This window comes from Corapipo altera, unplaced genomic scaffold (assembly GCF_003945725.1).
Source record: "Corapipo altera isolate COAL_440 unplaced genomic scaffold, ASM394572v1 58, whole genome shotgun sequence".
Taxonomy (NCBI): domain Eukaryota; kingdom Metazoa; phylum Chordata; class Aves; order Passeriformes; family Pipridae; genus Corapipo; species Corapipo altera.
The window spans coordinates 1,525,094-1,539,068 of record NW_020884898.1 but is presented as its reverse complement, the minus strand read 5'-3'; the positions used below and the strand labels follow the sequence as shown (position 1 = coordinate 1,539,068).

Sequence of the window (13,975 nt, the reverse complement as noted above, 5' to 3'; positions counted from 1 at the left end):
AAAAATTATGTCAAAGAATGTAGGATCATATTTATATCTTAACCTTTTAAGCACTCTCTAGTTTATGGAAGATAAAATATTGTGGTCTGATCAGTCTGTCAAATTCAAAGTTGAAAAAAGGAAAAAAAAAAAAGCTGTTCTTAAATATCCTGGTAAATAAATATCTGTACAAGATGATGATCCACATAGTCCAAAACAGAGTATTGGACAGGTGTGAAATTGAGACAGTTAATATCTTATAGGAAGTTGGAAATTAGATACAGGTTTCTACTAGTTACATAGGCTCAAGAATAGCTTTGCGATAGCATTAACAAAGATAACCCTCCTCCCCATGATGTGGTTTTAAAAGTGGAACTGAAAGAGATTATATGACATAGCTTGGGTACTCAGAAAAGCCTAAATTTTCCTTCCAGCTACATCTTTCCATATGAGCAGTTTTTCTCAAAGGAAGAATACATTACAATAAAGCAAAGCAACTCTTATAAACACAGTTCTTCACGCATACACCCGTCTGTGGATTCAGGGCCACCGGCCGTTACCGAAACGTACCATCTTCCACGGGCTGCAAAATTCTCCCATTTTTGTACCACGTAACATTGCCTTCGGGATAACTATCTCTTGCAACGCACTCCCCAAGCTGCAAAACAGACAGGAATTAGTCACTGTTTTTCTCCACTAGGTTTTAACATTTTTATTTATGCTGCTTTGGGTAAAAATTTCTAGAAAGTTGAAATGCTCAACCACTTTTCTTAAATAGGACAAATCGAATCAGCGAGGCTGAGGTACAGTTTGGAAGAAGGTGGTGGGTCTAAGATCAGGATGGCCTGTTCACAGAATCAGGCAGGGATAAATACTACTGATAAATAATACTGTGGCGAGGGAACTTCTCTGTGCTCAACCTGGCTATAGACTACAATCTTTCACAGGCAAGTGTGTGTGCATGCACACACATCCTCTCTGAGCCATCACCTCTCTCTGGACTGTAAAGAGACTTCAGGCAGCCATCAGGAACATAACTTTGAGGGAGAATGCTGCTCTTACCATTTGTAGCTTCTCTGTTTCTAAGAGGTCTGCTTGATGTAAGATTTCTGGTTGAGAGGGTTGTTCTAAAACATAAATAGGATAAAAGTACTGGTGAAGGGAGAACAAACAGCTCTTTGAAAAACGCAAAATTACTAAAAGATATGTGGACTTTGTGACTAAAAGAATAATCTGGCCTGATACAGTCTTAGCTACGTTTTCCCATCAAAAGAAGAAAAAGTGACCTACTTCTATCTCAATATTAGCAAATGGATTGAAAAGTATAAACTATCACCTTAAAATGTTTCATACCTCCCATAATGAATTCCATGTATTCTGATGATACATGTTTTAGCCAGACAGACTAGTTCAGCACCCAGGAGGAGAGGACCTGATCCCATCTATAAATTTACACGATACACATGCTGGAGAAGGAGCCAGTGGTACAGAAACTATAGCAACAAAAAAGCAGCTTTTCTGCAGATACTAGTGTAGCTGAGCTGTGACATTATAAAGGAACAAATTCAACCTAATCCTTCTTCTAATGCTTATTTTTCCTAACTGGGATTATTACATTTAAGAAATTCAGATGATAGAGAGAAGTGTAATTATTTTAACTGATTCTGAGTTAGTTATGACTCTCTTAAAAGAAACAAAACCAACTTTTCCTTCAGCGCCAGTATGTATTCTTATTTAATTTTATTATGGTAGATGGACCTCTTAGCTTGCCAAAGTAGAGGACCTATCAGTGTTTCGATCACAAAAGACTACTTTCTAGAGACTATATAAAACTTGTCCGTTACAACAGTTTGGCCTGAAGCCTGGAATGCAAATTATTATCTCCAAAAGAGACAGTTTTACCCACAGTTTTAAAAGAAGAACAGAAGAATGGAGGGGGAAAAAATAAATCAATGTTTATACAGTTGAGGAAAGCCTCTACACTCCAGCTATACTGCTTAAATAAGCATACTTTTACAGACTGAAACATTCTTAATGATGTCAGCTTACAGAAACCTTTTTTCCAAAGCAAGCTCTGTATGAAATGCTGTATGTATGTCAGTAATCCCAGACCAAAGGGAACTTCACCACTATCTTGCCAAAATCTCTACACACACTGATGAAGTTACTAATGTGCAGGCATACTGCTCCTGCTGGCACAGAGATAGCAAACCTGTATGTTTTCACAATAATCCATTTTCTTTTTGTGCATCTGCAATTTGTGTGCACACAAGTGCACAGATATTCTTCACTTGGATGACTACACCAGGACAAAACAAAAACAGCTCAAAAGGAAAATGAAAGGTAATAAAACCTATTCATCTGACATTTTCAAACAACTTTGCTTGTGGCAAAAAAACCCCTAAAACCAAACAAAAGAAACAGTCAAAGCTACACACTAAACCCATCACATTTTTTTCAGAGGGCTAATAAAGATTTTTTTTTTTTAAGAGATATATGTGTGTTTATTTCTCTTTTCTGTAAGAACCTGTCAAGAACAAAACATTTTCATGTCAATTCAAGCAAATATGGTTTTACAAGACCATTAACAGGCCTTCTGGTTCAGATTTTCAGGTCCCATAAACAGCCTTGCAGTTGGCTGCCTGTCACAGTCACCAGATGACCAAGCCATACACCTTCCCCCACCTGAGCCTTTCTTCCTTTCATCTCTCATCTCCCCCAGCATTTGTTTGAGAAGACCCTCTTTTTGGTGCTTTGGATGCTCCTGTCCCGCATGATCCTACCGAGGGAAAGGGAGGACCCCATGCTCCATGGCCACTATGGGGAGCTCCCCCTGTTTTGAGTGCTCTGGTAACTGAGTAGATGCTCCAGCTGAGAGGCCACTACCAGCTCTCTGAGAGCAGCCTCCAAGAAGAAACATCTGCTGCCAGATCCCCACAGCCGCTGCACAAGCACCAAGGTAATTCACTATAAAAGACTTACTTGGCATTTACCAGCTCAGCATCTGAAGTAGGGGAAAAATTTAAACTTGGCAGCAGCAGAGCCCACTTTGGTGGGTTTGCAACTTCAGCACACTGCTTATCTCTAGGCTTAAGAGCTTGCCAGAGTACTTTGCAACTCTATATAGGCCTTATAATAGAGGGAAAAAGAGTTCATCTCCTGCAAAAGCCAAGCATCAGTGCAGCGGGACAGCAGCTCACATCCTCTGGGCTGCTCTGCTTTGGAAACTGGCCATTTAATTCCGGGAAAAAAAAGATGCTGACAGGATCCATCTGGAAAGCTGGTAGTGCTTGTTTGAGTAGTCCAGTGAGTGAGACTAGCAGGTGGTACCTGCACAATGAGCCATTTCAGCTCGTTAGTTCTGAGTTAATCAGGTAGCACAGCTGAGGACATAACAAGCTCCAGCAAAACCCAGCATCAGTCATGACTTCTGGGTTGCAGCTGAGTTTCAGGTGCACAAGATTTTGGTTTATGAGTGTCACACTGCTGCAGGCTAGCTCTCTACCTGTGGTTAAATGAGTTAGAAGCTCCACTGGTTAAATAAACGAAGCTTGCCAGCTACTCTTTTGCAATTAAAGCAAGCAACCAAGCAACACAAAATGAAAACTTAAAAAACCAGACTCAAGGAAATTAAATGCAAAGAAAAGTTAAGAGAACCACAAATAAAGCTGTGAACTCAAAATGAAAAAATGCAAAGGTAATTTTTCTTGCAGCACTAAGTTGGCCATATTACACATGGCATCCTCACTTCTTATCTAACTTAGTAAGCGGAAGCTCTCTCTATTAGTATTAATGCATACAATAAAACAGACAAGCTGGGCTCCATGGCTGAGCTAGCATTGTGTTAATACTTAGTACAGTATACAGTAATTCAAGCAGTTAGCACTTCATTTCACCATATACCACTGTCTCATCTACATATTTACTACTGTGCAATAAGTAAACATGACAATTCTTTATGATTTCCTTTGGAGCACTGTGCTTACTACATGTGCTCTGAGCACACACCTCCCAGTTGTCATTAATTCGATTGTTCTTGTAGTCAAATTGAAAGTGAAATGAGGGGACAGAATTACTATTGGCTCCTAAGCTTTCTTCAAACTCATTTATGCCACTGACAGACTTCTGCCTAGACACCATTGACGACTCCCTGACAGAAGCATAAGTCTGCCTTTCCAAAGCATGTATCTTTTTTTCAGTGTGATTTCTTTGAAACTGCCCATCCCTGCAGTCAGCCTGTTCCCACAACAGATACTTACTTCGATTGTGTAAATCTGCATCTCAAGAGCAAGATAGGCCAAAAAAAACCCGTACAAAAACATGAGGCTAAGGAAGATAAGACACTGCAGTCACAGACCTGTGTCCCTAAAAAGCCATAATGGACACTTCCACAGGCTGAGTCAGGGTTTGGCAGATTAAGTTGCTGCTCTGAATCAGCCCCAGGAAGAGGCCAGGCTTGTTCATGCTCCTGTGTGAGCTCCAAGCAGGGCTGTGCCTCAGAACGCTGGGGTTCGCCCTGCACACCAGCCTTGCAGTGGGGCTGTGGTGATACCAAACCCTAATAAACCTGCCATGCTCTAAGAGAGAACTGCAGACTGGTATTCCTCCTGGTAGTTCAGCAGGGGACAAAGTAAGCATTTGGTGCTAGTGGCTCGTTTTCCAGTCTCTTGCTCTCTCCCTCACGGTCCATACTGTTGCACACTAGCTGCTCAGAGCCGCTTTAAACCTCTCCCCTGAACTAACTACAGACCGCACACAGTTAATGTTTCCCTCCTGCAGAAAAATTTGCTCGGAGAACAAATGGAAAATAATCAATGCTAATTTTACATTTTTCATTTCCAAGGCCAAATGACATCACATAAATGAGTCATTATCAAAGCCTAAAATTCTCTTTGAGCCAGCACTTATCATGAATAAACTGCAAGTGCAGGCAGTCCTGTTACATAAATGCCACCAGTAGATTATATTTTTGAAAGCTACAGAAATTTGCTAGTCTTAGTAATTTATTCAGCCAAACTTACTTTCTTGGCTTTAATCTTTGCCTTAAACAAAAGTTTCTGTAATTTATGATTCAGATGCTGATGAATGTTAATGGCAGTAACAACTAGATTTACTTACTGAAAACTTTGACTATCGTCGGCTCTTCGGAAACATCATCTTCTGTAACTAGCATACATACAAATCTCTTTTCATCACTGATTCTTGCATTCTTGATGGATAATGTATAGTTTTCTGAGAGACTCAACCTGTCTTTGTAGTCTGGTACATCATCATACTGTACACTTTTTTTTGTTGATGATCTGAAGGCAATAAATACTGGAGATCCATTTGGCATTTCCTATAATAAAAGGATAAACACCTCTATTTTGCATAAACACTCATTTAGAAGTTCCTGAAGATTTGCAATTGGTACAAACCTGTAATGTTAAAAAAAAAAAAATCTGAAAACTGTATCCGATGGCTTCTTTCCTGATTAATTTCTGCTGTACACAGAAGAAATTCAGTGTAGTCTGAGAGCTACTTTAAGACTGCCACAGTACACATTGAGAAAATCGTTAGTAAAAATAATTTCAATCCTTTGGCTCAATCTCAGCATAGTAAAGGGCTTTCTCTGATAAAGGCTGGTGTTTTTGGCACCACTTGCCTCTGGCTGCATGAAAAAGTATTTGAAATAGAAGCATGTGTGAGCTAGGCTCAAAAGCTTCAGTTGCCTTTTTTTTCATTATTGTTTTACATATTCATATTGTTTGTCTGGGATATTCAGACTTCATTCCAAATGCAGGATTTTAATCAGGCATAACTGCCTATTTTATTCTAAATTAGTTTTTAGCTTTTTTTCCCCTTTGTTTTTAAAGGACCCGAGAGCTTGTAGCATGGGACTATACATGCAATCAAATATTGTTATTTTGCATGTCAGTATAATCTGCAAAGTATCATTTTCTAGACATCCTCCTTATATTAATCAGTATGCAGTTGCCATCCTAAGAAGGAATACAAAGTTGACAGCCTTGTACAAACCTCCCATATAAATATTTATTTTATGAGGGACAAAGTTATACAGGCAGATCTAGGGGATTTGATTCCCCCCTCCTTACACAAACACAGGCACAGAGCAGGGAGGGACATCGTCTGTTTTTAAAGTGAGGTGAAACATTGACTCTACCTTTACATTCAGTATTGTGCTGAGGGCTGGAAAAGGTTTTCATTCCCTTTTATCCCTTATACCTTGCAGCACTGATGTTAGTAGTGTTCCCAGCACAATACCTCAGTTTGAATGCAGAGCTCACAAAAGCATGACGATGCTGTGACAAGAGATGAACGATGCCAGAGCAGGGCAGAGAGCAGGAGGCATCACCTAGTTGAGAAGTTTAAATTCCCTTACAGTCTTTCTCCCTCTCCTGCTTTTAACTCTTGGATTTGTCTAGATGTCTGTCACGCAGGAAAGAAAACATTGCATTGGCTCAATACACAAGAAGTTGGCTGTCAAGTGAGAGTGAACTCTTAACTCTGGACACGCACCCAGCGCAAGCGCACCCAGGCAGACACTGAAGCGACACAACGCCTGCTCCTGCCAGGGTGCAAGTCTCCCAGGGCTCCCACCAGGAACTCAAATTGCTCCTCCCAAAGTAGAAGAGCAGAAAACAGAGTTCCTCCTTTTTCCAATGAAATAATCACCTGACCAAAAATTCTAATCCAACCCTCCTCTCGCCCCAGGACAAGCGTGGCCAGGTTGTGAGCTGCCCTGGGAGAATGGGTATCACTTTTGCTTGGTTTTATGGGCTGTGTCAAAAAATTCCATACAACAGCAACTTAGGTTTTTTTTGTATGTTAGGTTTTGTGTCCCTTTCCATTTAGAAGAAGCTGTAACATCTCTATTTGCTGCTTGGTACTTGTCCAACATAGGCAATCCAAATGCAATGGAAAGAGATAATGCATTTATTTTTCTCAGAATATCCTTGCATCTTCATAGAGATGGACTTGTGTCTTCCCCAAAAAGTCAGCAGACTAAAAAATACATTGCAAAATGTAAGCACTCCACCTTCTAAATGCTCATATGAAACAGTTTTACTGTCCCTTTTTAGGGAAACATTCTCCACAGTCTTCTGATTTCATTTCCCAAACATGCCTGCAGGAAAAGAACTATTGAGTGGACAGCTGCAAACCTGAAGGTATAAAGGAAGTAGCCAGGGGGGAATAGGACATAGCCCCCAGTGGCAGATATTCTGCTGTAAAATAGGCTGGTGGATGCCATTTGCAAAGAGAGAGAAAGAACTACATAATATTTAAATCCACTGTCAAACTAAAAATCATCTATTACTGTAGGCAACATTTTTTTGAGCACAAGAGGATATTTAGGTGAACTTCACAGAAGCAGGAAAACCTGTTGTCTCAATGTCAGTCTGAGAAACAAAAGGGTTTTGGTATCCCAGGGTTTTTTTATCCACATATGCTTCCAGGCTTCATTTGACTTTGATATGCTGATTCTCCTTTTGACCTGGGATACTGATCACATACAGGAGAAGCTCATCCTGTACAGGATAAGCAGGCTGACCAACACACCAAGAGAGCACCCACGTTTTTGCCTCTGATCTCTGCCAGAAACAGCAGAGTGAAACCACCAGCAGTTCTACTGAGGTCAGCTCTGCTCTCTTCTTTGCTGTGCATGAGACACAATGAAGCATGAAACAGTTCCGAGTGACTGTCAGATCAACCAAACGCGGGGACAGTGCTTTCCCAGGGACAAAGCAAGCTCTGCTTCAGGCAGCCTACTTCAAAAGTATTTAAATGTACACCGATGGCTCTGTCAAGCAAGCGAGACACCAACTGGGTAACATGCCAGAGCTCTAATACAGGTTGGCAGAGAACTCTTGAATAATTATTTCTCTTGAACAACGAGATTAATTCCTCAATCCTCTAATCTGTGCTTGGCAGAAATTATGCAGTTTGGAATCTTGAAGTCTTACAAACACAGGAATAAATGCCTTCGTATCTCAGACAGAAATCCTATCATTTGTATTCTTGTAAACTCACACACAGACAAGAAAAAATACATATCATCTTGTAACAGCTCTAATAAATATAAAGGTAAGTTATACTTACATATTTCCATTTTCCAAACATAAGACCTTCTGGTACTTCTAGAGGACAAGGCATAATTATAGTATCTCCATATATTGCATTTACTGTGTACAATCCCAGAGCTAGAGGAGAAACAGAAAGAGAAGAAACAATTTTAAGTGTCTTCCTGAATTCCCATATGCTTGCTAATGTTTGGTTCACACAAATTACACAAAGCAGCACCACCTTCTTTGCAAATGGTTTTTTTCCAGCATATAGGATTTATTCTCAAACCTCTAACAAAACAGGATTCCTGTCACTAAATTTGTTAAGTAAACATTACAACCTTTCCAGACCCATGTTTCCTGCTGTAGTCAATGGAAACCAAGTGGATTTCCAAACAGGATTGCACCCACTCAACTAGATGAATAGATTCACTACAGTCGCTATCCACAGCTATTTTCTCAAACTTAAAAACTCGAAAAGAGAAGTCCTTAAACCTTTATTTTACTTCATCTGAAATACCAGACACATCTGCCTGGAAAAGTTACATTGCGATGCAATATTTTGAGGAGGTCAGGAGACAAGTGATAATTTGACTGCTGCACTACATTAAAAACTTAGAATAAGGAAGAAAGAAAAGAGAATGATGATATTAAAATGTTGTCTTCCCTAAAACCTGGGAAAAAAGACCTCTAGTCTGCACATTTAGATTTTGGAAAAATGAAGTGAAATGCTTCCATGAATTATTTAAGAACAACTTTTTTAGAAACCTCAGCACAATGTTACTGTGCTAATGCATATAAATTTACAGAATAAAACCGTCCCACTTATTTTCATTGTCCCAAAACATGTGAATTGAACAAAAACAACAGACCTTAAAGTGATGAAATGTTAAAAAGCAAGGAAGTTTAAAGGGGAAGATGTTACAACTTGGTGCATTTGCTACAACGCAACTTTGCTTTGCTCCTGTTCTCCATATTTGCCTCTTGCTCTCCGCTCCTTATACTGGAGAGAAGTTTTGCCTCTAGTGCTTGCCCAGTGTCACTGAGAGAGTGTGGTGGCTGCCTGCTCTCAGCTGTACATCTGCAATTCGTCAGGGTTTTCTGCCCAGTGACTCAGGATTTCCCCCTTTTCTCTCCATTTGCAACTGTAGATTTGAAATCAAGGCCTTGCTGCCAAAAAAAACTTGTTTACAAAAAAGTAGTAGGATGCTGGTGATGTAGCCAGGTGTGCCTGAGGTGAAACAACCAATCCTTCTTGAAAGATTAATTTTTCTGGAGATTAAGGGCTTCTTTCTACAGCCCTGTGCCCCCAAAGACCTGAGCCACAGACCCCTTTGCTTTTCCCAAGTCCTGAGGCAGCTGCTGGGAAGACCCAACAATTCTATCAAGTGCATACAGGCACTCTATTGGGAGGTTTTCCAAAGAATTGTTTTTTGTTTTAAACAAAACTATGCCTTTTCAAGGAGCCAAACACTGAGTTCCTTGCCTGCAACTTAAACTAGAGAGACTCCAGAGCATTTTTGTCGGGTGAGGACTTCAGAGCTTACTGTTAGCATCAGCTTGTATCTATCATTTGTATCACAGTGATGAATGAGGCTGTGGTTCGTGCTGTGTTGTACTGCACAAAGAAATAGTATTCCAAAATCCTTCCTTAGAGATGCTACAACCTGGATGGCATCACATGGTTAAGGCAGAAAAAAGCAGGTAAGCAGGCTGGAGCTCAATGGACTAAAGGAATACAGGATATAACAGGCACCACTACCTGCATTTATCTTAAAATTTCTTTCCTTCCTGCTGCTCCTTTTCAACAAAAGAACTGTTATTCTTCTGATGCTGTTATATAATTAGTCACAAAAATGCTTTAGGTGCATTATTCACATTATAAGGACTCGATGTTCTAATTTGCTGTAAGGTTCATAGAGACCAGCTCTTTTCTAAATGACAATAACAGTCACTCCACTAGATGGTGCTAAGAGCAGTCTGTAAAAATGAAACAGAAATTTTTAAAGAAATCAGATAACTTCAATTTCATGGAAATAGGACCAATGTTTTACAAAAATCGAACTATAAGTGGACTTCAAAGCTGAAACAAAATTTTCCCTTGGTCCTTCCTTGCAATCATCCTCATTCTGATCACCAGGAGAGCAACACAATTTTTGTAAGTTGCATCCTGATTTTCACTCCAGCTAGAGCTAGAAAAAACTGTCCTTTTTTGGCTCCTCTCTCCCATGAGTGAAAAATTACAACAGACTTGCAAATATATATTCAGTTAGTAAGTTGGTTCTACCTGTTAAAATTCCAGTTGTGTCATTTGGTAACTTGAAATTCTGCAATGGTAAAACCAATGGTAAAACCAGACGGAAAACCAAAACCTGCTTCTCTTGTTGTGAGATATCCCTGTCTTGGGAAATACTCCCTGTCATTAGGAAAAAAAAAAAAAGTCCTCCAGAATCTGTAGAACTGTTCTCACCTAGACACCCATTTAGCCCCTGTAAAATTGCTAAGGTAGCAAGTGTACACTACCAAAGACTCAAGAAACAGCCTCACCATGGTGAATGAAACTGTTTCTGGAAAGGATTTACATTTATAGCATTCAGAGCAGGTAACTGATGAACAGCCTGACAGAAGGAACGACTGGCCTTTGATTTTAGAAATCCTCTTTCAACTGAAAGGCATTTCTTAAGATAAACAAACCACCACAAAATCATGACGTGCCATAAATTCTGCCTATATTAAAATCATACAGGTTTCTAAGAATTTGCTAACACAGAACCAGAAAGACACAGGTTTTACTTTAAATGCAGAGAAACAGTCCTTAAAGGAATATAGGAGGTCCTGCTGCAAAATTTTCTCATCCCACTTTAGTGGCAACAAATCTAGGACATTCAAGGACTGCAAACTAATCGAATAACTGCAAACTTTCCCTGCAGGAACTGCAGTAATTTCCACAAAACAACCCTATTAACCTATGTATTTAAGAAATGAAAAAAAAAAAAAAGCACCTCAACAGAATTGGGAATTCTTCTCTCTGTTGCTATTGGACATATTTGAAAAAAGGTGGGATGAAAAAGAGAACAAAATGATTGTTTATTGATATGACAGTGCCTACCATCGACCATTATATTCTGAGAGCTCTTTACATAATTTCCAGCTCTTTCTAAGAAAAAGAAAATAAAAGCAGGATCTACAAATACATAACAAATTGCTCTGTGCCCTAACATGACACGGGGTCAATGTCAGGGCCCTCTTTTCTCATAAACTGCAGGAGGGCACAAAGGCAACTGTAGGGAATAACACTACGAGATGTCACTGAACATCAGGCCCTGCCTTGCTCTATTTCTGATGCACCTTTCTCTAGCTAATAAGAGCTCAGCCAGCTTCCTTACACAATTTTCAGATGTTGCCATATAAAACTGAGTCAGTGCTGTTAATAACACCAGTAATTCAGAGGCAAGATCTTGTCCCACGTACAACAAGAGAAGCTGTACTTGCTAGGTCTAAATTACACCTATATATAAGGTTTATCCAACTCACTTTTCTTCCATTTCTTTACATACAGGTTTGACCAGGCTGAGGTTTACCTCATTCCCCTCTCTTTGATCCAGTGCTAAAGAAACTCTGAGCCAGATTAAACCTTTCCACACAGGTTCAAACATGGGAAGAAAGCAGCAGCATGAGGTATGACAGCTCAGAGAAAGATCCCAGCAGGACACTGCTAAATTGAGATGACATTAGCTATTGATGCTCTTAATGAGAGTGCTTTCCATGTCCCCATGGCAGGGTTAACTGGCATCCTTCTTTATCCCCCTCTCTGCCTGTGTTTCACAAGGGAAGAACCAAACAGTACCCACACATCTGAGTGACAGAACAAAAAATCTTGAACAGAAGCTTAAAGGTAGAGGATGTGCTGTTGTTAGTTTAGATCTTTAGCAAGAGTACATGAGGCAGATCATACTTCAGAATAATTATTACTTTTAAATCATCAGGATCATATATGAAGAATGGATAGAAGGTGAGTATCTAAAAATCAGGAAGCTGATACTTCTCCAAGGAAATAACAAAACCTGTAGGAAGTGTGAGGAAAGCAGCCATGTTTTCCACCTCTATCTTCCTTTTGCAATACCGAAACTTCTTCTTGCCACAAACACATCTTTTAAGTGCTTAGGAGTCATATTTTTGTGAAAAATGTAAAACAGAACAAGGGTTGTTTGAACACCCTTAAGATGCAAGAGACTATGAATATCTGAAAACTGCGACTAGCAGAGGTGCTGCCCGAGACTGATCTTCACTGGCCTGCTCAGCTGCCACACAGCACAGCTAAATTCCAGTTACTAAAGCACTGGAAATCTGGGGAGCTGAACCTCCCTCAGTATCTTGGAGTCCACTAATTTAAATTATATTTTATATCTACAAAGATGTCCGGTATTTTCCTTTTGCACTGAATTTTTTACTGCTGATGCTTCTGCCCTGGCTGGTTCAGCACTGACGCTTTTTATTACACTTTCTGGACCCAAGGAGCAAGGTCTCATTACTTGAGAACAGCAGGATATATTTGCTGCTATGGTTCTTCGCAGCAATCAGCAGCATTGAGCAGGAGAGGTCAATTAGCAGCTTCTGGAATGGAAGTGTCCAAACTCAAGAGCTATTATGTCTATTTAGCACCTACTTCAGAAGCTGTAGTTAACTACTTCAGAAACTCTAAATTAGAACTAGTACTCCAAATCTTTACTTGTGGCATTAGCCCTCCCTTTTTTTCCAGGTAGCCCAGACTAGCCTGTACTAAATATAATTTGGGAGGTTAAAAAGCTCTGCCTCTTGAAATAAATATTTTATCAAGTTGCTTGCTGTCATCTCTGAAGTAGAAACAGGTGGATTTTTCTTTCTGCCGTCCACTTCCTAGAGGCATTTCAACTATGTAGGCATACACATAGGTCCTATTGACATCCACTTGGGTACATCACTGGCTATTTTCAACTCAGTGTCTACCAATTCCCCGCACCAAGGATCTTCTCCTCCAGAGCTTCCTTCTGTGCTGCATGGAAGCCAGACTCCTCAGGTAGGACTCAGCTTTAACTACTCTTTCTCCCTCCCTTTTCCTTGCCTGGCAAAAAGTCACTTTTTCAATAAGCCCTTTAGGAGGCCTTCAAGACTTTCACAATAGTGGTAAAGAGAAGAACATACACAACAAACGTGCCATGGACCTCGTACTTCCCCACCTGGGCCTGACAAAGTCAGCTGAAAAACAAGGTAAAACCTGTATGAATATAATGGGTCTTTAATAATCCTTTTTGCTGAGCCACAACAGTCAGGGAGCCAGACATTGCCCAGTCTTGAGTCTGTACATCTCTGCAACAGAAGCCCACCTGCATTTTCTCAACAAGCTCATCCTTGTGATCCAGCTTGCTCTAGTGAAAACAAGCCTCTTTCACATGAGCTACAACAGGCAGTCCAATGCACAGCTCACAGTGGTCATTAATCTTCTGACATAGCCAGAAAACACAAGATACACTTCAGGATGCCAAAGGACTGGTTAAAGCAAGTGAAAAAAAGGATTGTGTTATCAAAACTCATGCATATGGCAACGCCTATTTCAGCTGGGTGGCTATGATCATTCCTTGTTTCATATGCTGGGCATCAAAAAAGGGAAGCAGGGCAAACACTTCCAAGAAAATTCAAACACTGATTATCTTCACCACACAAATATAATTAAAAAACAAAGGGGTCTGTGTTTGTTGATATGTTACTTGATATGGCTTATATAAGCAGTATATTGTTTCTTATCTCTACCTGTTTAAATAGTGAAACAAATCCACACAGTGGGTGACTATGACATCAAAAGGACTATTAGTTACAAGACAATCATCGATACTATCCAAGAGGGAAACTAACTGCAGATAAACATATCCACCAGTATTTAATGCACCAAACACTTT

General features: G+C 39.9%; 1 protein-coding gene across 2 annotated transcripts in view; it reads right to left on the bottom strand.

Annotated features, from left to right (window-relative positions):
* ALCAM (activated leukocyte cell adhesion molecule) overlaps nucleotides 1-13,975 on the bottom strand; it is a 117,776-nt gene that overhangs the window by 27,816 nt on the left and 75,985 nt on the right. For both annotated transcript variants that reach the window (XM_027648714.1, XM_027648715.1), the window contains exons 2-5: nucleotides 8,080-8,180; nucleotides 5,098-5,317; nucleotides 1,042-1,106; nucleotides 550-637 (exon numbers count right to left, since the gene is read on the bottom strand). In XM_027648714.1, the coding sequence (XP_027504515.1) occupies nucleotides 550-637; nucleotides 1,042-1,106; nucleotides 5,098-5,317; nucleotides 8,080-8,180 (474 nt within the window). The remainder of the gene's footprint in view (nucleotides 1-549; nucleotides 638-1,041; nucleotides 1,107-5,097; nucleotides 5,318-8,079; nucleotides 8,181-13,975) is intronic.